General features: G+C 44.4%; 2 protein-coding genes and 1 pseudogene across 2 annotated transcripts in view; 2 read left to right on the forward strand and 1 right to left on the reverse strand.

Moving 5' to 3' along the window:
• Window positions 1-2,436, forward strand: part of ANKRD13A (ankyrin repeat domain 13A) — a 33,744-nt gene extending 31,308 nt beyond the window's left edge. Inside the window, exon 15 of the mRNA XM_066260405.1 lies at window positions 108-2,436. Coding sequence (XP_066116502.1) covers window positions 108-303 — 196 coding nt within the window. The 3' untranslated portion in view covers window positions 304-2,436. The remainder of the gene's footprint in view (window positions 1-107) is intronic.
• Window positions 2,437-4,892: 2,456 nt separating this feature from the next.
• C2H12orf76 (chromosome 2 C12orf76 homolog) lies at window positions 4,893-10,114 on the reverse strand. The gene is made up of 2 exons (XM_066260422.1): window positions 9,931-10,114; window positions 4,893-5,321 (listed from the first exon to the last, which is right to left on the reverse strand). Exons 1-2 carry the CDS (start codon window positions 10,061-10,063, stop codon window positions 5,236-5,238), a joined length of 219 nt encoding a protein of 72 aa, XP_066116519.1. The 5' UTR covers window positions 10,064-10,114; the 3' UTR covers window positions 4,893-5,235.
• Window positions 10,115-16,114: 6,000 nt separating this feature from the next.
• On the forward strand, window positions 16,115-17,213 carry LOC136323226 (sterol-4-alpha-carboxylate 3-dehydrogenase, decarboxylating pseudogene; annotated as a pseudogene).
• The last annotated feature ends 8,172 nt before the right edge of the window (window positions 17,214-25,385 follow it).

The following is a 25,385-nucleotide window of genomic DNA, read 5'->3' on the forward strand; positions in this document are numbered from 1 at the left end:
GGCACAGCATGCACTTGAGAAGCCATTAAGAAGGGTAGTTAGTGCTGCCTCCACTATGATGATGATGATAATCACTGTTTCTTTTCCTCCCTCTTTTTCCAACCCAGGGCCATCCAGGAAAGCCTCCTCACCAGCTCAGAAGGCCTATGCCCTGGTACCGCACGCGAGACAAGCAGTTTTGATAGCGACTTACAGCTGGCCATGGAGCTCTCTGCCAAAGAGCTGGTGGAGCAGGAGCTCCGGCTCCAGGAGGAGGAGGCAGAGCTGCAGCAAGTCTTAGAGCTGTCTCTCACTGAGAAATAGACCTTTCTGCCCACGGGCTGCATGCCGCGGAGGCTCTGGGCTGCACGCGGGTGCTGCATTAGCAGGGCCCTGGGGCTAAGGGACTGCACCTTCCATGTGCACAGCAGACGGCAGCTGCCTGCTTCTTTATGCAGAGGTGCAGGACCAGGGACTCCCAGGTCCAGCCACGACACTCCCCAGTTAACGGGCTGGGGACCGGCAGGCCGCATCCCCAGGCTAAGGGGAGGAGAGTATCGTCACTTTCCATGAGCTATACTGGCTTGCAGGTCACATTTTTACTACCAGCTTTAGACAAAAACCCCAATCCCCGCAGGTTTGTAGGTTAATTGTTACCAAGGAGTAATAACAGAACTAGTTATTGCAGAGTCAGGGTGCTTTTCTATCTGAGAGCAGCAGCCTTTGTAGAGTGTGGTTTATGAAAATTTATGATCCTTCTTCACAGTTCACCAAAGAAATGGGTTATCTGTGCCGACCTCCTCTTATTTTTACCTTTATACAGGGTTTCTAGGATACCATCACTGTTCCTCCTCCATCTCTACCTTATTCCATTCCTTCCGTCCCCAGCTGAAGTTAGAGAGGAGTGGTGTACAACAATTTATTTTAGATGAGGGCTATTTGCATCAAATTAAGATATACTAATGACCATGGATGTTGCCTTAGCCTTAAAAAATTACTAATTTCAAACCACCTCACTTTACTTATTGAAGGATCTGATTTGATTTTGTGAAGCAGTTCCTTTGAGAGCAGGATCCTCCAGGCTAAATCCAAGGCAGCTAATCCTGGCCCTGAAGGAACAGCTGGAAGAACCCGAGCTTTGTTTTTGCAGTGGGCAGGTTGGCCAAACTACCAGACAGCATAAAACCAAACCACGCACGTGTGCCCCACACCTCTGGTGCAGGATTTCCATGCAGAGGTCCAGGGAGACCCACCCTCTGTGAGCCCTGGGCTCCCTTGGGAAGGGGTGGAAATTAGAAAGGAAGCAACAAAAGGAACTCAATGGCTCTGCATTCAAAAGGGAAAGTGGTGATTCACATTGCTTTTTAGAGTTCAAATCAACATCTTTCTGGATAAATATATTTTTTAACAGAATCTTTTTATTATTTTTAAACGATATAAAAACTATTCCCATCAGTAGCAATACAAGGTTATACATTTTAACCAGATTTTCTCAGGCCTTTTTGGGATACCTTTGGTAGTTAACTATTTTGTCTAACCCTTCTGTAAATAACCATTGCAGAACATGCAGAACCCTGGGGAACAGCTGAGGGTGTGCTCCCTCCGGCCTGCTCTGTGCTCAATCCCACGGGATGCACTGAAATTGCCTGGTAAACTGTCCTCTGTTTTACATCAGTGTGGTATCTGTTGGGCTTCTTTTTGGGGTGTGAAGAGAAACCTAAAAGTCCTGTTCCGGTTACAGACTGTATTACACAGTTAGCATTGCCAGTACAACGTTCCTAGTCACAAAGAAATGTGCTTTTGATTCCATATAATCACCTTTTTTTTGTCATGGTCTGACCAAAATTGCTCTTCTGCACACCAGGCCAGTATATACAGCATCACATTTGTTTCAGATACATACCTTGGCATTTTGTTTACTTAGCGTTTACCTTGTGTGAGGACACTTCTTGGGAATGGCTGCAGTTAGGCCGCACTGTTTACTCACTGAGGTGAACCATAGGTAATCTTTTATGTTTGCATTCCATTGTTGCTTCCCCATGTCTCTTTGTCCCAGGAAGTCAATTAAAAAGGGACTGAGCTTTTGGTCAACCTGTTCCGTTTGTGTTCACTCTTCAAATGCAAATAAAGACTGCTTCCTTAGAGGGTGCTCATATAATATCCTAGACAACCTTTGAGTTTTGTCTTTTCACGTTGTTTTCTAGTGCCTGAATGAACCCACACTTCCTGTGTTATTGGAATATTAGAAAGCCCTCCCAGTGCCCTTTTGTATATCACAAATGGACATGCTCCTCTCAGCCTTCCTGCCCAATCACTGTCCACAGCCCAGTGTTCCTGGTTTCAAACTGATAGCAGGCCATTGTCAGGGCTGCTCTGAGACCTCTGCAGCCAACCTCCTCTTGGAGATGGACTGGCTCTTGTGGAGTAAGGAAAACCAAGCCAATATCAACTTTCTAACGTGACTGAATATGCTCTCTCCTTTGAAGCCCAAGTGCTTTGTGAGGCTGTTGTTAGAAGTTCGGGTGATGATTAGGGCTTCTAGGCTTAACTACACCAAATATTTTGATATTAAACAAGACCTTGGTATTTCTGGGAACAGAACAACACTGCCTTGCTTTAGAGGGAAAGTAAACAGCCATACTTTGAGGCGGGGGGGGGGGGCACTATGAAGAAAACTGTTACTCTGGTCAAAACACAATACCTAGGGATTACTTAATTTGAAAAGTTTCCTGCAGAACACAGATGAATCAAAGACAAGTTGGACTATGGCAACTTCAAATGTCAGTAGCACAGCGATGGAGTTCAAAGTCCAAACTAGGCCTACGTCTAGAAATAGGTGTAATTTAAAACTGAGATCCAGCCAGGAAAAATATGACTCCAGAGCCCCTAAACATCAAGCAGCATTTGCAGATTTCTTAGTCTCAACTTCAAAGAAAGTTAAGATTAGTGTTTGCTAAAATAACTCATTTTAATGATTGGTGTAAATAAATCAGTCCTATGTGTGCATCTGGATATGTGGTAGGTATTCTGAGTATAGTTCAGTTTTATGAGGTCAAGGGTTTGACTATCACCCTCCTCCACACTCCCAAAGATGGTCAGGAAAATAATTCTATTTGAAGGTACTAGGTGGTCGGTCTCTGGTACAGAAAGGTTTTCGGCCTAATTCCCAGAATTGATGGTTTTGTCTCTGTAATAAGCCTCTTCCTACAAAGATTATAATGTCTTTCTTTGGCTTGAAATCTCATACTGAACAGATGGTAACATTGGAATAAAGACGTAGGCTGAGTTTTGGGATTGTATGTGTAATAACTATTGTAAAGCCTTTTCAGAAAATGAACATGATCCTACTGCCTGGCTGGTGATTACTTAACAAAGAGCAGGTCATAAGGTTTACAGGCCTGACAAGTTTGTGCCATTTCCTTTTAAAATCCTAAAAGTGGCAAGATATTTCTTGGCAGTGCATCAAAATGTGGCATTCCAGAGGAGATGGGACTTAGTTGTCAATGCCAGTCTCCCGGAGTCCCACCCACTCCTGCTACTCAGTAACCACAGATTTCTACGGGACAGGCTAAGGGCAGTAATCCCACCTTCACTTGGGTTAGTTTTCTAATCACTTCATCTTCACCATAATTAAGAAAGATAAAGTGGGTATCACCATTTCACAGACAAGAAACTGAGGCTCTGGAGAAGTTAAGCCTGTTTGTAACAGGAGCTGGGACAAGAATCCAGGACTTCCAAGCCCTAGGCCAGCCTAAGAGATTAATTCGGGCTCAGTTTTCTGAAATATCTTGCCGTAGAGACACTATTATTTCACATATGAATTTAAATTCCACTTCACAGTGCTTCCTTATGAAATCAGATTCAAATACACACCTGCATTTTAAATGCTTGGAACATAATTCGGAATAAAACAATAAGACTTTAATTTTAATTGGCATTTGCTGAAAAGTACAGAGGACTTGACATTTGAATGGCTCAATGTAAGGGTTATAAACAAAATATTTAAGTCAAAAAGTTACGAAATCCAACATCAGTTATTTCACATTAAGTGTGGGTTATTAAAAAATATCAGTGCTGTGCCTGAATGGAACACAAGATAAGCATTTCAATTTAATAACAAAATTAAACCTAGCACCTTTAAAATAAATACAGAAGTACAAAAGTGTCATTTCAACAGGGAGAAAAATCCAGTTCACCAACAGTGCAAACAAACAGCAGCATTTTCAAAGTTGAAGTTAAATATGTGTAAACGCTATCTATATACCCACCACTCTGCCTGGTACAGTAAACAGGTACTTAAGTTGGATGAATCCTCCCCACCCAGGGCCGAAAAGAAAGAGTTCCTGCTGAGTCTCTTAGATTCCAAAACTGAAAAGTTGCCACAACTTTTAGAAAAGATTTAAGTGCCATACAAAGGAGACCCATATGTTTGAGCAGGAAGTTCTTTTCCAGATGGGCCAACTAGAAACATTTTCAGTCCAACCGCATAGCCTTTCAGTCCAAGGGTACACATGACCATAGGCCTACCTGACGTGACCCTGACGTCATTTGGGGCATTGAGTGCAGAGCCTCATGCTACAGGAGTAGTGAGGGCCTAAGCTCCTCACAACTGACACTCTTTGCAACCAGAGTACTCTAGGCAAACTCAGTATACATAAAAATATTTGTGCCCCGGACGGAAAGCGTGGATGCTTAGACCACTGTCCCAAAGCACAGAGGTTGCCAGTTTGAACCCTGGTCAGGGCACGTACAAGAACAGATCAATGTTCTTATCTCTCTCTCCCTTCATCTTTCTCTAAAACATTTAAAAAAATATTTGTGATGTTCAACCTATTGTCACCAAATGGTTTCATAAGTAATAAATGTCTTTACATGTTGTCCTCCTCTTAATTGTCTCAAACATTAATGATTAGCCCTTTCCAATGTGGTTTTTACATCACTCATAAGGTTACCGTGTTTTTTTTTCTCATGAGCACTCCATCTTTACACTGAGCTTTAGGTCTTACTTTTAACAAGTATAGCCACATATAAAAAGAAACATTGAGAAGCAGACTCAGTGGCCAATTATTTGCATTACAGTGTTAGGAAAAAATAATTGCTAGATGTTTTTTCTAAATCAATTAGCATTTACCAACTGTCCAGACCAAAGGTCATTTCCAAGCAGGAAAGTTTGGATTCCAACTTCTCCACTGACTTGTGTGCAACACATCTGACTCTGTTCCCAAATACTCGTGGAAGAACTTGCTTGCTCAGCTGTCATCGACGCCGAATGGGCTTGTAGACACAAAATGCCATAAGGATCATGGTCACTAGCAGGATGCTGAAAATGGTTCCCATCAACACTGCAAAAGGAATACAGGTTACCTCCTAATGGCAGCTCCAGCTTCTACAAGTCATCCATTCACTGGCGATGATGTACCAAATGCCACCCGGTGCCAGGCACTGCGTGGGTGGAAACAGCCATGAATAGACCCTTTCTCTGGAAGTCTCCATGCATTGGGGAAGAGAATGTAAACAAATAAGAGCATTTTACATAGTCTGAAGAGCCACCATGAAAAATAACTAATGTGACAGCGATGGGGTCGGGTTGGGCAACAGTAGGTATGGTGGTGGAGGAAGCATCTGAAGGGGGGACACACAAGCTGAGACCTAGTGAAATGAAGGAGCTGGCCATGTGAAGATCTTCAGGGAGAGCAGTGCAGGCCCCAAGATCATCAAAGGACCCTGAAGCCAGAGCAAGCCAAAAAGGCAATGAATAGCAGGCATGCGTGGCAGAAGTGGGAACAGTGAGGGAAGACAGGCAGAAAATGAAGCCAGAGAGGAAGGCTGCAGCCAGCCCATGTAGAAGGAAACATAGATTTTATTCTAAATTGAAAGGGTTAGCGCTGGCCAGCTGGCTCATCGGTAGAGTGTCGACCCGGCATGTGAATGTCCCAGGTTCAATTCCCAGCCAGAGCACACAGGAGAAGCAACCATCTGCTTCTTCAACCTTCCCTCTCTCTTTTCCCTCTCTCCCTTCCCCTCCCTCAGCCAAGGCTCCACTGGAGCAGAGTTTGCCTGGGTGCTGAGGATGGTTCCATGGCTTCCACCTCAGGATCTAGAATGGTTCCGGTTGCAACAGAGCAATGGCCTCAGATGGGCATAGCATCGCTCCCTAGTGGATTTGCTGGGTGGATCCTGGTCGGGGTGCATGCGAGAGTCTGTCTCTCTACCTCCCTGCTTCTCACTTGATACAAAAAAAAAAAAAAGAAAGAGAGAAAGAGAAAGAAAAAGAAAAAAGGAAAGAAAAAGGGTTGTAAGCAAAGACTGACATGAACTGAATAAAGCAGGGAGCCCAACTATGTTTTATAAAAACTGGAGATTCATTAAAGAATAAAGTATTCCAATCTCTAGATAAGTCTTGCCAAGGGCCTTCTGATTAAAGAAGCAATTTACTAACTTCATAAACCTACTATATTTTTGAGGGGAAATCTCACAACTAAAATTTACAATGTGCTCAAGCGAGAAATGGGACCTACAACTGATAGTTCAAGTTGATCTGTGGTACAGGACTATATATATATGGAATTGGGCTTTAAATTAACATAAGCAGCAACCTGCTGGAAGTTACATGCACTCCCAATTGTGTGACTATCTCAGATTGTGGGAAGAGTTCAAAATGATGTTACTTTTAACAAGCAAATGTACATTTATGTGTTTGTAAGTATGTGGATCCATCCCAGGTTCCAGCTGGAGCCTAGTTTTCCAGTCCAGTTACTGTTCCTTTCAAAACTCTAAGATTTGACCATAGTTTTATCTAAATCAGGAAGTTGTGGGTATCTGTGACCCACCCAACCAATTCCCCCTCACTGCACCCAGTTATTATTTAAAAACTAACCACATAGAAATCACATCATTTTCAGTGTCTCATGAAGGTGACAAAGACAATGTGTCATAACTCCAAAAGGCCAAAAGTAATGTTAAAGGTGTGTGTTAAAAACTATGAGTTATGAGCTAAAGAGCCTTTGTTACTTAAATAGCTGCCTTTTTTTTTTTTTAAGATTTTATTTACTGATTTTACGGAGAGAGAAGGGGGAGTGGGGAGTGAGAAGTATCAACTCATAGTTGCTTCACTTTAGCTGTTCTTTGGTTGTTTATCCTATGTGCTTTACCAGGCAAGCCCAGGGTTTTGAACCAGCAACTTCAGCATTCCAGGTCCACGCTCTATCCACTGCGCCACCACAGGCCAGGCTGCCCTAACTTTCAAAGTCCTCAATTCCACAAGTTTCTAAGATTCTGACTGCACTTGGACCTAAAGCTGTCTTATTCCATTTAAACCATTTTCTTGCATTTTGGAAAGGCTCTAAACAAAACTCCTCAAACAGGAATGCAGGACACTGAAATTGGAGAATGGAAATCTTGTCTCTTTTTTTTAAAAGCACTTAAAACCATGAGTTGTTAGGTATACAATATCCATTTGGGGCTTGATCATTTCTCCCATTCTTTATCTTTCTACCTCTCCTGTACTTTGCATGTATTATTAGTTGCCTGAATGGCAGACCCAGACAGAATCTTAAGACTACTGAGATCCTTCCTTATAGTCACTCTCCACTGTTGACTAGTTGTCCACATCTGTAAAATGGAGAAATGAAACCCATCTCTCAAAGGTTTCTTGCGGCCTAAATATGGTAATCTATGAAAAGCATTTAATGAAGTGCAGGACATATAATAAGCACACAATAAATGAAAGCCGCCATCATTATGACCAAGATAGGCAGCACAGCACAATGGTTAAGAATTCAGGGTTTAGCCTGACCAGGCCGTAGCACAGTGGACAGAGCGTCGGACTGGGATGCCGAGGACCTCGGTTTGAGACCCCGAGGTAGCCAGCTTGAGCGTAGGCTCTGGTTTGAGCAAAGCTCACCAGCTTGGACCCAAGGTCACTGGCTCGAGCAAGGGGTTACTTGGTCTGCTGAAGGCCCGCAGTCAAGGCACATATGAGAAAGCAATCAATGAACAACTAAGGTGTTGCAAGGAAAAACTAATGATTGATGCTTCTCATCTCTCCGTTCCTGTCTGTCTGTCCTTGTCTATCCCTCTTTCTGACTCTGTCTCTGTAAAAAAAAAAAAAAAAAAAGGTCAGACTGTCTGGATTCCCACCTACATTTACAGACTATGTGACCTTACATTAAGTTACACACTATCTTTGTTTCCTCTTCTGTAAAATTAACCATTGCACAGGATTGTCTAGGGCAGTGTTTCTCAAATGATCTTAGTAAAGGATGAGTTTTATAACTTTTACTCTATCCCAGACCACTAAGCAGCCCCACTATGCATAACTAATCATTCCAGTTCAGGGCCCTACAACTGGTCTCTACTTGCTTGGGTGTTGTAATAATGTCAACTTGTTAAATTTCTGCACAATCTCAATTTCTGCAGTCATCTCTTTTTAGGTAGCAGTTTTCAGGTCTCACTGGTATGCAGATCACCCTTTGAATAGTACTATTCTGCAGCAATGGTTCTCAACCAAGGGGAATTTTAACCCCGGTGGACATTTGGTAATGTCTGGAGATATTCTGATTATCTGGACTGGGAGTAGGGTGTGCTACTGACATCTAGTGGGTAAAGGCTAGGTATGCTGCTAAGTATCTTACAGATGAGATCGGGCGTGTTCAGGGTGGTATGGCCGTAGACAAAGTATCTTACAGTAGGCAGACGAATGTGTCTCCACTACCCCATCCCAACAATGAATGATCTGGTCCAACATATCAGTAGTACCGAGATTGAGAAACCCTATTTTAAAGAATAAAGCAGGGCAATGTGTGGAAACCATTTTAGAAGAGTGCTAGGTACACTAATACATGATAGACACTGAGTCCATGTAGAGTCAAGATAATCCAGAAATGATACTATGTAGACACTCTGTAGACATCCAGATAAGTCTTGCCAAGAGCCTTCTGATTAAAGAAGCAATTTACTAACTTCATAAACCTACTATATTTTTGAGGGGAAATCTCACAACTAAAATTTACAATGTGCTCAAGCGAGAAATGGGACCTACAACTGATAATTCAAGTTGATCTGTGGTACAGGACTATATATATATGGAATTGGGCTTTAAATTAACATAAGCAGCAACCTGCTGGAAGTTACATGCACTCCCAATTGTGTGACTATCTCAGATTGTGGGAAGAGTTCAAAATGATGTTACTTTTAACAAGCAAATGTACGTTTATGTGTTTGTAAGTATGTGGATCCATCCCAGGTTCATCCCAATCTCTAGATAAGTCTTGCCAACTTATTTCCACCAGTGAGATACAGTGGAAAGGAAGGACTTTGGCCAAACAGGAGACAGAGTTACTTTGAAGTTTGCCAAGCTTTAAGCTACAGGGTCTCTTCCCTAGCCATGTATGTAGGTATGTGTTTAACAGATGCCATACAAACCCTAGGTTTTAGTACTAGCCGCCACCACTCATTTTTCTTATGTGTAAAATACAGCTGAAAACCATCCCTTTCTTATTTACTGTGAGTCTTAAATGAAATCGCATATACAAAGTGCTTAGCAAAAAAAAGTGTTTAGCACAGCACACGGTATACAGGAAATGCTCAACAAACGTCAATTACCGTTGTTACTATGACTTTTGCCTCCATTAGAAAAGAAGAAATAGGATATTACTATTATACGCCTTGCTGCCAGCCTGGGCCTCCCAGCTAAATAGCAGGGGACCCAGACCGAGACCCAGGTCTCCGGACTCGCAGGTCATTCATACAACCAACACATATTTGAGAGCCTAGTGGGTACCAAGCCTTGCACTGAGCGGTAAAGCTCAGACCTTCCGAGGGGAAGTCGCATCTGAATTCCCAGCCCTTACACATCCCCCGCCGTCCGCCCCGCGCGTGCCAGGCTCCCGATGCCCCAAGAGGCGGAAGCGCAGGCCCAATCCCGCCGCCTGTCAGCCCGCAGCCGCTCACCCAGGTTCTGCCCACGCAGCACCGCGTACGGCCGACTCTGCTCTGGGGAATCCACTGGGCTCGGGGCCTCCGCCTGCCCCACTAGGAGGCTGCACAGTCCGAGGAACAACCACCACCAGACAGCACGCAGCATATTCCCGAGCTCGTGGCTGCCGAGTCCACTTCCTCCGGAAGCCCCGCCACTGTCTCCACCCGCGTACCGCCCTCCGCCGCTACTTCCTTTGGTCAAAAGCGCGCCGCTGCCAGGGTAACTATAGGGCCGCCCCGGTCACGATTCTTCAAGAATCAGCGTTTCCACCCCGGCCAGCTTTCCGCTGAGTCACTGTTCCGTCCAGAGCAATGTACGCATCTATCACCGTTCCGCCATGCCCCACGTTCCCCCTTCCTTTGGGCCCCAGGCCTCCCTCCGTAGAGGTTCTTTAGGTTCATTTTGGACCTATCGAAATTTTTTTTTTAATAATTTTTATTTATTTATTCATTTTAGAGAGGGGGGGAGAGAGAGAAAGAGAGAGAGAGAGAGAGAGAGAGAAGGGGGAGGAGCAGGAAGCATCAACTCCCATATGTGCCTTGACCAGGGAAGCTCAGGGTTTCGAACCGGCAACCTCAGTGTTTCCAGGTTGACGCTTTATCCACTGCGCCACCACAGGTCAGACTGGACCTATCGAAATTTTTTTACGAATCCGTGCATTTCGATATTAAATCTTCTCCACAAGTCTCTAAAATAGACACTGTATTCCCATTTACAAATCCCATCTTGTCTGAGGGCCCTTACCTGGACATCCTTTGCCAGAACTACAACTCCCCCCTTCTCTCAATATACACACTCGCTACTCTTATTCCCTCTTTCATTCTCCATCTCTCTTAATTCATCACCATTTATCGTAAACATTTTTTTATGGCTTCCTGCTCTGTCCCAGAGCCCACAACAATAGCATATTATGTTCAACGACTGTTTGCTGAATAAATGAGGAAATTAAACTTAGTTAAGTGTTTGGCCCAAACATTAGAATTTGACAAAGTATAGTTCTGAGTTCCTAGGATTTACCACCTCACATTTTTGTTAAGGCTTAATCTGTAGTTATGCTGTTGATATCTACTTCACAATGGATGTGTGATGCAAAAAAAAAAAAAAAAAAAAAATGATAGAAAAGCACTCTGTCAACACTAGATGATTATACCTAAAGGAGATCCCAAAGGAAATTGTCTTCATTTACTAAAAAAATATTACGTGCTGCCTGATCAGGCGGTGGCGCAGTGAATATAGAGCGTCGGACTGGGATGCGGAAGACTCAGGTTCGAGACCCCGAGGTTGCCCACTTGAGCGCGGGCTCATCTGGTTTGAGCAAAGCTCACCAACTTAGACCCAAGGTCGCTGGCTGTTACTCGGTCTGCTGAAGGCCAGCAGTCAAGGCACATATGAGAAAGCAATCAATGAACTACTAAGGTGTCGCAAGGTGCAAGGAAAAACTAATGATTGATGCTTCTCATCTCTCCGTTTTTGTCTGTCTGTCCCTGGCTATCCCTCTCTCTGACTCTCTCTCTGTCTCTGTAAATAAATAAATAATATATATAAAGTGCTGCCTGACCTGTGGTAGTGCAATGGATAAAGCGTCAACTTGGAATACTGAGGTCATTGCTTCAAAACCCTGGAAAACCCTGGACTTGTAGGGTCAAGGCACATATGGGAATTGATGCTTCCTGCTCCTTCCCCCCACCCCCCCACCCCCGTCCTCTTTCTCTCCTCTCTAGTGTCTGTCTCATAAAGTGCCTGCTCTCATACAGCTTCTAGTCTAGTAGTCTAGTTAGGAGAATTATGTAATTCAAAATTGTGATACATGCCATCAAGAGGGATAATAGTAACAACAGGATGCTAAGTTATCACGTTGCCTTTTGATAACCATACCCACCAGCTTCTCGTTTGTTTCAAACATATTCTTAACTGTTCCTTTGAGCATTTTTATGATGGCTGCTTTAAAATCTTTGTCCGAGGCTCTGGCCAGGTTCAGTTGGTTAAAGTAAACCAAGGTTGTGAGTTCAATTTCCGATCAGGGCACATACAAGAATCAACCAATGAATGCATAAATAAGTGGAAGAACAAATCGATGTTTTTCCTCTGTCTCCCTTCCTCTCTCTCTCAAATCAATTTTTAAAAATTAGGCCCTGGCCGGTTAGCTCAGTAGTAGAGTGTTGGCCTGGCGTGCAGGAGTCCCGGGTTTGATCCCCGGCCAGGGCACACAGGAGAAGCGGCCATCTGTTTCTCCACCCCTCCCCCTCTCCTTCCTCTCTGTCTCTCCCTTCCCCTCCTGCAGCCAAGGCTCCATTGGAGCAAGGTTTGCCCGGGCGCTGTGGATGGCTCTGTGGCCTCTGCCTCAGGCTCTAGAATGACTCTGATTGCGGCAGAGCGATGCCCCAGATGGGCAGAGCATCGCCCCCTGGTGGGCGTGCTGGGTGGATCCCGGTCGGGCGTATGCGGGAGTCTGTCTGACTGCCTCCCCATTTCCAACTTCAAAAAAATACAAAAATAAAAAAAAAATTTTTTAATTAAAAAATTTAAAAAAATCCTTGCTCAACATTTCCAACACCTCTGTTATCTCAGGGTTGGCATCTATTGATTGTCTTTGTTCAGTCCATTCAGATCTTCCTGGTTCTTGGTATGATGAATAATATTTTATTAAAAACTGAACATTTGGGGTATGTTGTAGCAGACTCTGGGCCTTATTTAAACGTTCTGTTTCAGCTGGACTTTCTGACACTGCTGAAAGGTTGAAGGTCCTGCCTCATTGCTCCCAGGTGAGTGTGGACATCCAAGTTCCCCACTTGGTCTTTTATTAACTCCTGAGTGGTGAGGTTTTCTTTAGTGGTGGAGTGGTGGAAGATACTACAACTACTCATCAGGGCTGTAGTGACCCCTCAATAGTAAGGACCAGTACTGAGACAGGCTGAGCCTCTCTTAAACGAATGGCAATGCTGCTCAGTGTTTTTGTTGTCGTCGTCTTGTTTTTTGTGGGTTTTTCGTTTGTTTGTTTGTTGCCTCGCCTGGTTAAATTTAAAGCAAGCCCTAAAGAACTCCGCTTTGCAAATGTGCTGTTGGTCAAATGCTCGGGAAAGCAAACGGCTCGTTCCTAGAAAGCAGAGCTTCCCTCTGCGCATGCGCTGATGGACTCTTGCGGGAGTTTGCAAAGAATCCCTGTAAGCAAAGAGCTCGGTTTTGCACCTGCGCGGTGGATACCAGGCCACGGCAGAACCAGGCCATTTCTGGAAAGCAACGGCCGGAAAATGAAAAGCAAATACCTCCGCGCCTGCGCGGGGTCGAGATAATAGTTCCGGGCGGGAACCTGTTAAGCAAAGAAATCCACTGGGCTCCTGCAATGAAGACGCGATACTTAAATAAGCTAGACCCTGGCAGCAGTTAGGGGAGCCATATTCTTTATTAGTGTATGCTCCCTTGATGCATCAAGCTCTCTCTCCTTTCCCACCACTTTGTTTTCAGTAAACTCCTTATTTGGATGTTTCGCCTCCTCTCTTGTTTCATACTTGGGGGCTCAAGGGAAGGCAAGAACCCCTTCGCCGGTAATAGTATGAGTGTATTATTTAGTGCTTCCCTGTGACCTCACTGACACCATAGATAGGGCGACGTCCTTATTGCCACTGTGTGGTGGAGAAAGCCTCTTCTAACATCTCCCTGGTGGAGAGAGGATGGTCCTCTTTACTTCTGGGTGGAGGTGGAAGTGAACTCCTGGCTCTCTCCAAACTTGACTGACACCAGGAAGTAGAGAACTGATTTCCTCAGTATCCAACAGAAATAAATGTCCTGGCTTTCCACGCAGCCTTCTCTGACACCACCACCAACTGCCTCCCCTCCAGAAAGAGGTTGAGGTGCCTCCTTGTTACAGCCTGGCGAATGTGGAAGTCTAGACTCTCCACTAGGTCTTTGCAGGTGTGAGCGGATGCATTTTTTAAACAAATGATCTCTGGTTTCTAATTTGTGAATCACCAGAAAGTTTTACATACAGACTTATGGCTTTTAACAAGCCCCCCCCCCATGATTTGGGGGGGTTTACCAACTTCTTTGTGACTCCTGTGGAGAAGCTGTATGGCTCAGAACCACGGACAGCGCAGGTGCCCTTATGAGCTCTGTCTCATCCAATGAGTTAGTCTCCTCTTCTCACCACTAGAGAGTCTATCTATGGGGTCTGGAGACCGTCCATCTTTACCCAGAAAGTCCCAGCAGGCTCCCCTTTCTTCATGTCACTGTCAACAGCTCTGCCTATTTGCTGGGGGGCCCCAAATCATGGTGGTGGCTTTCAACTGATCAGGTAGGCTCAAGGACTTGGGTCAGACAATGACTGAGGTTGCTGTTTCCTACTGTAACATTCAGGGGCTTTTCCTATCTCTGTGCTGGACTACAAGTGAGCTGCTTGCTTTGGGGTGAGGTTTCTGTGACCCATTTAGGTTCAACTAGGGTTCTTTCTCTGCCCTTTCTAAACCCCACAGCCCCCCAGGACCTGATGGATGTCTTGTGAGCAGCCTGCCGCCCCTATGGCAACCCAGTCTCCACAAATTCTCTTGCTCAACCTGTTCACAGAGTGGCTTGGCTGATAGTGGCTCAACCAGTAGCTGCAACCGTAAGAGGTAGGAGGGGCTTAAGCTGTGTTAGGAGAGAATGGAAAGATTTGCCAAAGATTTGAAGATGCCCATTGCTTACCCTGCCTGGACTTCAAAGGCTATGGAATCATCCAAGTCTAGGTTAGATCCTACCCTGGTGAAGTCCTAGCTGTTGGAGCTTCCTAACATATATCAGCCAGGATAAACAATATATGTCACAATAACAAACAGTCCTAAAATCTCAGTGGCTTTTACAACAAAGGTTTATTTGTCATGCAAGCCATGTGTCTATTATGGGTCAGTTGGAGACTGCTTTCTCCACGTTAAAGGGCCCCACTGATGGAGCCACCACCATTTTAAATATTGCCAATCACAGTGAGAGAGAGAAAGGTAGCTTTAGCTTGGAGGGACCTGAGCCAACAATTAAATGCTCCAACCCAAATGTCTATTCCCACTGTCATTTCTACTCATACTTCATTGGCCCTATCCATGAGGGGCCAGGAAGTGCAGTCTTCCCATGCTCCCAGAAACAGAAACCAGAAATATTATTTAATGACAACCACACATGCCTCAGTTCATTCCTCCACCAAATGGGAACACTAGTGCTTATTTTATATAGCTATTGTAAGGACAAATAAAATTATTGCAGAGAAAGTTAAACATGTCTCTGACCACCCTTAAGCCCCACTTGCCCTCCCTAGAAATGACACTGCTCTCATCAGTTTGCCATGTTCCCTTACAGACCCTTCTGCATGACTTTATATACAGAGACATATATAGACAATATGCACACAGAATATATATTGAAAGTTTGGGTAATCTTAAATTTTCTACATAAGCACTATTATATGTATGGTTCAACAGCTTTCCATTTCATTCAATGAAAGGGGATGTTAACTGAGATATTGAAGAAAAGATCAAAGTGCAAAGAATGTGCATACTATGCCACTTTTTGTGTAAAAAGGAGAAATATTAATATGTGCATGCATTGCTTTTGTTTTCAAAACCAATGGAAGGTAAACCAGAAACTAATCAAATGGGGCATGAGAGCTGGGAAAGAAGCTACATTTTCCTGAATGTACCTTGTTTTCTAGTTTTGACTCTCCAATTAGGTAAATTGTTTTTACATAATTTAAAGCAATTTAATCAAGAAGAAATTAAAAAACAGAAACACTTGAAACTAATAGTAAATCAAATTGGTGACACAGAGAAGAAATATTTCAAGTGACATGGTCTTACATCGTCTGTTTTTGTCTTTGTACTTAAGGGCACAAAGAATCACAGGTAAATCTTTGAGATGTATTCTGTAGATTTTTCCATTGTATTTGATGTGTAACTGACCCTGAACAACATGGGTTTAAATTGCAGAGGTCTGCTTATATATGGATTTCTTTTCAATAATATGTACAATACTGTAAATGTATTTTCTCTTTCTTATGATTTTTCTCTAGCTTACTTTATTATAAGAATACAGTATATGAGGAAAAGGGTGGCAGCCAGTGACCAGAGTTGGGCTGCAGTTGTGCTGAAACTGGCAAGGGAGACCACTGAGGATGGAAGGGTTGATCACGAACAGGACCATATCTAGAGCTGAAATAGAACAAGCTGTTTGCGAACCAATGAGAGATCAGGTCACAGGGACATATTTGTCAGAAGACATTCCAAAATCCAAGAAGTGCCCAGTGATCGGAGGCTCTGGGTTCCTGGGACAGCACATGGTGGAGCAGCAGTTGCTGGCAAGAGGCTACACCGTCAATGTATTCGATATGCGTCAGGGCTTCGACAACCCCCAGGTGCAGTTCTTTCTGGGTGACCTCTGCAGCCAACAGGACTTGTACCCAGCTCTGAAAGGTGTAAGCACAGTTTTCCACTGTGCATCACCCCCACCATCCAGTAACAAGAAACTCTTATAGAGTGATTTACATTGGCACCAAGAATGTCATTGAAACTTGCAAAAAGGCTCGTGTTCAGAAACTTGTTTTAACCAGCAGTGCTAGTGTCATCTTTGAGGGCATTGACATCAAGAATGGAACTGAGGACCTCCTTACGCCATGAAACCCATTGACTACTACACGGAGACAAAGATCTTACAGGAGAAAGAAGTTCTGGGTGCCAATGATCCTGAGAGGAATTTCTTAACCACAGCCATCCGCCCCCATGGCATTTTTGGTCCAAGGGACCCCCAACTGGTCCCCATCCTCATTGAGGCAGCCAAAAATGGCAAGATGAAGTTCATGATTGGAAATGGGAAGAACTTGGTGGACTTCACCTTTGTGGAGAACGTGGTACACGGACACATTCTGGCTGCAGAGCACCTCTCCCAAGACACAGCCTTGTGTGGAAAGGCATTCCACATCACCAATGACGAACCCATCCCTTTCTGGACGTTCCTGTCCCGCATCCTGACAGGCCTGAATTATGAAGCCCCCAAGTACCACATCCCCTACTGGGTGGCCTACCACCTGGCCATCCTGCTGTCCTTCCTGGTGATGGTGATCAGTCCTGTCGTCCAGCTCCAGCCCACTTTCACACCAATGCGGGTTGCACTGGCTGGCACATTCCACTACTACAGCTGTGAGAAAGCCAAAAAGGTCCTGGGCTACCAGCCACTAGTCAACATGGGCGACGCTGTGGAAGGAACTGTGCAGAGCTTCCACCACCTGCGGAGGGTCAAGTGAGGCCCCCAAAAGTGGGCCCTCTCACCACATTTTCCTGCCAGTAGCTCTCCCCTGTGAATCAATAAATTTCCTCAGATCTTGGGTCCCTCCTGCCAGTTAAATGGGAGCACACTCAGCCTTTCCATGACCATAAGCAGGGCAAAAACAGCAGACATTTCTCTCTTTGTAGGATCATATTTGGACTTCTTTTAGCAGGCAGCTTTGCATTCTACTGTTTTGTGTTCTCCCATCCCCCCTCTCCCCTGCATTTCTTATCAGGCCCACTGTCCTTGTGCATAATGAAGGAAGCTGTAGGCAAGAAACAACCCCTTTGCTAATTGAGAATGGAGAACTAGATTTATTTCCATGCAAACCATTACAAGAATAGAAGCCACAGACTATTCAAGGAGCTACAGTACAAATTTTGCAGAAGAAATGCAAGTCAGAAACACATGGTGAAACTTCAAATGTATATTTTAAATAGAGACAGAGTTTAGAGCAAACACTTTTAAAAAGCTAAAACAACTGTAACCCTCCTCCCCAGTCCCTGGTTGTTCCTCTACATGCCTCCAAGTTCTCTCAGGCCCAGTGGCAGTGCCTGCCTGCATTGGTGTTTCATAAAGTACTCTGTCATGGACACATTTCTCTTTATCAACAGGGACCTGTTGTCCTTAGTGGCACAGAGGTGGGCTGCACCTGTGGCATGTTAACTGAGCTGTTCAGCTGCTCTCCTGATACAGGACATCTGGCTGCTTGACTGAGGCATCAGGAAGGTCGGACAGAAGAGAGCCTTCTTTATCTCTTTGGAGTTTGGGCAGAAATTCTATTAGGTGGTGCAGAGAGGTTGACTTCCCTCATAGAACCCTTCATACTCACAACCCTTACACCAATTTCCAGAATGCCAAGCACATATGATTCAGTGTTCTCTATTTTCCGGTGATATTCTGCTTACAGAACCTGGTTTCTTCTTAGACTAATTGATATGTAATCTTAAAAACTTCTGTTCTCTGCCTTTGTCCTAAGTTGGCGAGGCTGGAATAAAGACATTGTTTATTAAAGTTTTTATTAAAAAAAAAGAATACAGTATATAATACAATAATGTACAAAATTATTCAATCATCTGTTTATGTTCTTGGCAAGGCTTCTTGTCCACAGTAGGCTATTCATAGTTAAATTTTGGGGAGTCAAAGGTTATACTTGCCTGGCCCAGTAGGTCAGTTGGTATATTTACTGAGTAAACAGAAAATTCTCAGTATTAGCTATTATTACTAAGGAACAGATGGGAATTCCAGACAGGAAACTGCTACGGCAAAAGTACAGGGGCATGAACATGTGCTCATTTGTACAACACCTCGATGTGGTTGGAGAGGAAGAAGTACTGGGTGGTGGGTAAGACTGTGAAGATAAATTGGGAAGAGACTATAAATCCCTGCGACTCCCAGTTAAGGAAGTTTGGACATCGTCCTGTCCCACAGTGGAAGCCTGTGAAGGTTTTTGAGCATGCAGTGACCTCCTTGAGCTGGACTTTAGGAAGATCATTCTGGTAGCTGAGCATAGGATGTTTGAAGAGAGTGATACTGGAAATGCAGAGACTGTAGAACACACCTCTAAATTGTCCCACCAGCATGAAAAAGTTGTCCACCTGTGCCAGGAGGGTTTGGGTGGGGCTCCATCAGCACCTGGGACTGGGCAGCCTCTTCCCTTGGTGGTAACAGGTGATGAGCTTTGCTGCCTCCTGCAGGCAGAGGGCGACTGTGGCTCAGGTGAAACAGCTCAGTAGCTCTGACCAGGGACAGGTGACCTGTTCCAGCTTTTACCCAAGATCTGGGGTTGTGTGGGAGGCAGGGAACAACAATGTCTCCTGAAGGTGCTATGCTGAATTTGTACTTAACTGACTGTATGATCTTAGTTAAGTCACTTGCCCTCTCTGGAACCAGATTTCACCTTCTGTATACCAGGGAGGTTGCATAGAATCACTATTGGCCCCATTGCATTCTTATCCTCCATCAAATGACTCATTCTCTCATTCAAACATTCATTTATTTCAGCGAATGTTTACTGTGTACCTACTACGTTCCAGGCACCTTGCTAAGCTCTGTTGATAAAGGAGGGAACAGGACAGAGTGGATCTCAGCCTTCACGGCGCAAGGCAGATAAGTAAACAGGCTTAAAACAGTGAGATCAATATCACAAAGAAGCTGAGAGTTGAGGGAACCAGAACCTACCAGGGGTGTGAGTGGGCAGTCTGGGAAGACTTCCTGGAAGAAGAGGCATCTAATCAGAGCACTGTTGCTGCATTACCAAGAGTAGGTACTGACATCACTCAGGAAAAAGAGAAGGTGACTGGCGATTTCCTGCAGGTCTCTTTTCTCATCGAGGGTGGAATTTATACAGATTCTGACTCCCTCCAGGTTAAAGCAAACTGATCTCCAGGATAAGCAGAGCCAGGAGAAAGAGGGGCAGATTTGGCCAGAGGTCCTGGGGGTGGGCAGGAGCAGATTATGCAGGGCTATGGTGAAGGGTGTGACTTTATATCCTGAGCACCCAGGCACCACTGAAAATTTTAGGTTTTGTTTTCTTGAGAGTGACTTGCATATAGTAAAGGAAATGTAAACTTTATCCATGTTTATATGTGTACACAGCATGTAACCACCACCCATATCAAGACATGGAACATTTCTAGGCCTACAGAAAGCTTCCTTGTATGCCTCCTAGTCAGTAATCTCCAAATTGGCCTAGTCTATCTTCTACCACCATAGAGAAGTTTTGTCTCTTTTATAAATTTCATGTAAGTGAAATTTTACAGTACATACTCTTTTAGGTCCTCCATGTTTTGCTCACCATAATGTTAGAGCAAACACATAGCTAAGCCAGCCCCCAAAGAGGAGAGCTTAATGATGTATGTTTTTTTAAGCCACTAACACTTTGGGGTGATTTGTTATACAGCAGAAGATAACTGATACACAGCCTTGACCTCTCACTCTACCATCGAGGAAACTGAAACCCAGAGAAGTTAGCGTAAGGCCATGGAGCCATGGCTCAGCCTCTTTCCCTACACCATGCAGGGAGGCCACCTCTGCCAACCCCACCCCCTGAAGCAGGTACAATTATTGATAAGACAGCTGACAGGATGAGGGCTGTGCTCATTGCCTCAGCTCAGTATCCTGCTGGGAAACCTGGGACATGCCCTTGGCCTAATTACCCTGGTGGACCTTTAATCTGCTGTTCAGAGCTCTGTAGAGATATGTCCAGCCTGAAGGATGGAGTGGAGACCCCCACAGTGAAGCAGAGGATGCAGGTCTTTGAGAACTCACCATTCACTGGGAACATTCAAATGCTCATCAGTTTCCTCTATGTCCTGGCCACCTGCTCAGTATATCTGATAGCCAGCATGGAGGATTGCAGATGTAAGAAGTTTCTAAAATAAAACTTTCTAAAATTAATAAATACTTTCTTTGGACAAGATGGAATAATAGCAAAAAAAAAAATCCACAGTATCCTCAACTGAGCATGCCCTGTGTAGCAGACCCCAAATCTAGCCCACCCCTTCTTATCCACTGGCTCTTCTCCCTCCCCATAGAAACATGCCCAACTGGTTGGCATCTTGACAAACCATAAAACCAACACATTACCAACTCTAAGTTCCCTTTTAAAATCTTCAAATGCCATCTACTGTGTTAGCACTCAAATAACTGAAAGCTGCTCAACTCTCATAGATTTCACAAAACTGAACAAAAAAACAGTATATGAGTCCCAAATGTTTATTGTTTGAATAACTTTACATTGTCTTGAAGCTAATTATCTATCATCATAAATATGTGGCAGATGTCTGTAGACCTAGTTTAATGTTGACTGAGGTTTGCGAAATTGCCACTGCTCTTTAAACTGTTAGAGTTTGAAACAACCTACTACCAATCATTGGCAATAGGGGGACCATTCAAATTTATGCAAATTTGGACATAGTCAGTTTAAAATTTTAAATTAAAATGTGTCTTGATTGAGGTTTTTGTTTGTTTGTTTGTTTTTTATCAAGGGAGAGGCAGAGAGGCAGATTCCCGCATGCACCCCAACCGGGATACACCCAGCAACCCCGGTCCAGAATGATGTTCTGCCCATCTGGTGCCACTGCTCCATTGCTCAGCAACAGAGCTATTTTATTATTTTTATTTTTATTTTTATTTTTCATTTTTCTGAAGCTGGAAACAGGGAGGCAGTCAGACAGACTCCAGCCTGCGCCCAACCGGGATCCACCGGCATGCCCACCAGGGGGCGATGCTCTGCCCCTCTGGGGCATCACTCTGTTGCATCCAGAGCCATTCTAGCGCCTGAGGCAGAGGCCACAGAACCATCCTCAGTGCCTGGGCCATCTTTGCTCCAATGGAGCCTTGGCTGTGGGAGGGGAAGAGAGAGACAGAAAGGGGGAGAGGGGGAGGGATAGAGAAGCAGATGGGCGTTTCTCCTGTGTGCTCTGGCCGGAAATCGAACCCAGGACTCCTGCACACCAGGCCGATGCTCTACCGCTGAGCCAACCGGCCAGGGCCAACAGAGCTATTTTAACAACTGAGGCAAAGCCACGGAGGCCTCCTCAGCACCTGGGGCTAACTTGCTCATTCGAACCATGGCTGTGTGTGTGTGGGGAGAGAGAAAGAGAGAGAGAAAGAGAGAGAAGGGGAAGGGGAAGGGGAGGGATGGAGATGGTCACTTCTCCTATGTGCCCTGATGGGAAATCGAACCTGGGACTTCCACACACCAGGCCAATGCTCTATCACTGAGCCAACCAACCAGGGCCTCTTAAAAAGAAAAACACATTTATTTATTGATTTTAGTGAAAGAGGAAGGGAGAGAAAGAGACAGACAGGAACATCAATCTCTTCTTTTATGTATCCTGACTGGGGATTGAACGGGCAATCAACCAGAGCTATCTGGCCATGTGAGGGTTTTTTCAAACTGAAATTTCAAACAATGAACACCCTCCATCCTACAACCTCCTCTAGCTCACACCCTGTCTTTCTCCTCCCTTTCATGACAAACTTCTTACAAGGGTGGGCTACACTCCTGGTCTCCATTGCACTCACCCACTTACTCCTCAGCCCTCCCTAATCTAGCTCTGCTCCCAGCTCTCCCTAAGACCGCATCCTCTGTAGTCACCAGTGGCTTCTTGGGTACTTCTCAGATCTGTATTTCTCAACTTAGCAGAGGTTTTTAAGTTCTCTGGATTTGTCACATCTCTTTGGCCACCCCAACTGGTACTTCAAGTTTCATTTTCTTTCCTATCACTTAATTTTGGTATCAATCATCCTTCCTTAAAGCACCAATGATTCATCCATATGCTGAGGAAAACCAAATTTGTCTTCACATGGATTGCTCACATTCCTTATCACCCATGGATACCTCCAAGTCATCATTTAAAGAATAGAGAGCCCAAAAATAAACCAATGCCTAAATGGTCAAGTAATAATTGGCAAAGGAGGCAAGAACATACAAAGGGATAAAGATAGTCTATTCAATAAATGGTATTTGGGGCCCTGGCCGGTTGGCTCAGTAGTAGAGCATCGGCCTGGCGTGCCAGAGTCCTGGGTTCGATTCCTGGCCAGGGCACACAGGAGAAATGCCCATCTGCTTCTCTACCCCTCCCCCTCTCCTTCCTCTGTCTCTCTCTTCCCCTCCTGCAGCCAAGGCTCCATTGGAGCAAGGTTGGCCCGGGCACTGAGGATGGCTCCATGGCCTCTGCCTCAGGCACTAGAATGGCTCTCGTTGTGACAGAGCAATATCCCAGATAGGCAGAGCATTGCCCCCTGGTGGGTGTGCTGGGTGGATCCCGGTCGGGCGCATGCGGGAATCTGTCTGACTGCCTCCCCATTTCCAACTTCAGAAAAATACAAAACAAAACAAATAAATGGTATTTGGAAAATGAGACAGATACATGGAAAAATATGAAACTCAACCACCTTCTTATACTATATGCAAGAATAAACTCAAAATGGATCAAAGACTTAAATATAGGACTCGAAACCATAAAACTCCTAGAAGAAAACAAAGTCAGTACAATCATGAACATTTCACTTCATATTTTTTTTCCAATATATCTCCTTGGGTGAAGGAAACAAAAGAAAAAAGTAGTCAAATAGGACTACATCAAACTAAAAAGTGTTTTCACAGCACAGGAAACCACCAACAAAATGAAAAGACAATACACTTAGTGGAAGAAGATATTCGCCAATGAAACATTGATAAGGGGTTAATATCCAAAATTTATAAGAACTTAAACAATTCAACACACACACACACACACACACACACACACACACCAATGTTCATTGCAGTGTTATTTACAATACCCAAGCTATGGAAGCAACCCAAGTGCCCATCAATAGACAAGTGGATGAGACATAAAAGCTGTGGTACAGGCCCTGGCCGGTTGGCTCAGCGGTAGAGCGTCAGCCTAGCGTGCGGAGGACCCGGGTTCGATTCCCGGCCAGGGCACACAGGAGAGGCGCCCATTTGCTTCTCCACCCCTCCGCCACGCTTTCCTCTCTGTCTCTCTCTTCCCCTCCCGCAGCTGGGGCTCCATTGGAGCAAAGATGGCCCGGGCGCTGGGAATGGCTCTGTGGCCTCTGCCTCAGGCGCTAGAGTGGCTCTGGTCACAACATGGCGATGCCCAGGATGGGCAGAGCATTGCCCCCTGGTGGGCAGAGCGTCGCCCCTGGTGGGCGGGCCAGGTGGATCCCGGTCGGGCGCATGCGGGAGTCTGTCTGACTGTCTCTCCCTGTTTCCAGCTTCAGAAAAATGAATAAATAAATAAATAAATAAAGCTGTGGTACATATGTACAATGGAATATTACTCAGCCATAAAAAGAATGAAATCTTACTCTTTGTGACAGCATGGATGGACCTAGAGGGCATTATGCTAGCTGAAATAAGTCAGAGAAAGACAAATACCATTTGATTTCACTTATATGTGGAATCTAAAGAATAATGTAAATGAACAAACAAAACAGAAACATTCATAGATACAGAGAACAGACTGATAGTTTCCAGAGAGGAGGGGTGTTGGGGGACTGAATTGAGAAGTACAGAGTGGTAGTTACAAAATAGTCATGGGCATGTAAAGTATAGCATAGGAAATATAGTCAATAATATTGTAATAACAACTATGGATGGTGCCAGGTGGGCATTGGAAATATCAAGGGAATACTTTATAAAGTATATGATTGTCTAACCACTATGCTGTACACCTGAAACTAATACAAATACACACTGAATCTAAACTGTAATTGAAAAAAAATTAGAAAGTGTGACTAGGCAGTGGCATAGTGGCTAGAGCATCGGCCTGGGATGGTAAGGACCCAGTTTTTTTTTTTTTAATTTATTTTATTTTTATTTTTTTATTTATTTACTTTTTTAGATTTTATTTATTCATTTTTATTAGAGAGAGAGAGAGAGGGATAGATAGAGAGAGAACAGGGGGAGGAGCAGGAAGCATCAACTCCCATATGTGCCTTGAACAGGCAAGCCCAGGGTTTTGAACTGGCGACCTCAGCATTCCAGGTTGACACTTTATCCACTGCGCCACCACAGGTCAGGCCAGGACCCAGTTTTGAAACCCTGAGATTGCTGGCTTGAGTGTGGGATCAAAGACATAACCCCATGGTTGCTGGCTTAAGCCCAAAGGTTGCTGGCTTGAGTCCAAGGTCGCTGGCTTGAGCAAGGGGTCACTTGCTCTGCTGTAGCCCCCTCATCAAGGCACATATAAGAACGCAATCAACGAACAACTAAGGTTCCGCAAGTAGGAGTTAATGCTTCTCATCTCTCTCTCTCTCCCTGTCTGTTTGTCCCTTCTGTCCCTCACTCTCTTGCTCTCTCTCAAAAAAAACCCCAAAACGTTAAAAAATTTAAAAATCTATATAAATAAAAATGTAAATGTTCATTTGTTCAAAATCGTAAGTTCTTCACCAATTGCTTTGAAATTTGATACAACGTTGCATTCAAATACGCTCTTTTTTATATACACACTATTATATAGATATAGATGTCACACCTGTGACAGGTAAAGACATGCTTTTTTGAAAAACAGCACCATCTGTTGGACGTAAAAGTAATACACGCTATACTAAATATTTTACAATTCCATTTCAATGTTTCCGATTTACGATCCATTTACATGCAGCCAAACTTGAGGATGCATGGCTGCGA

The sequence above is a fragment of the Saccopteryx bilineata genome, chromosome 2 (genome assembly GCF_036850765.1).
Source record: "Saccopteryx bilineata isolate mSacBil1 chromosome 2, mSacBil1_pri_phased_curated, whole genome shotgun sequence".
Classification (NCBI taxonomy): Eukaryota; Metazoa; Chordata; class Mammalia; order Chiroptera; family Emballonuridae; genus Saccopteryx; species Saccopteryx bilineata.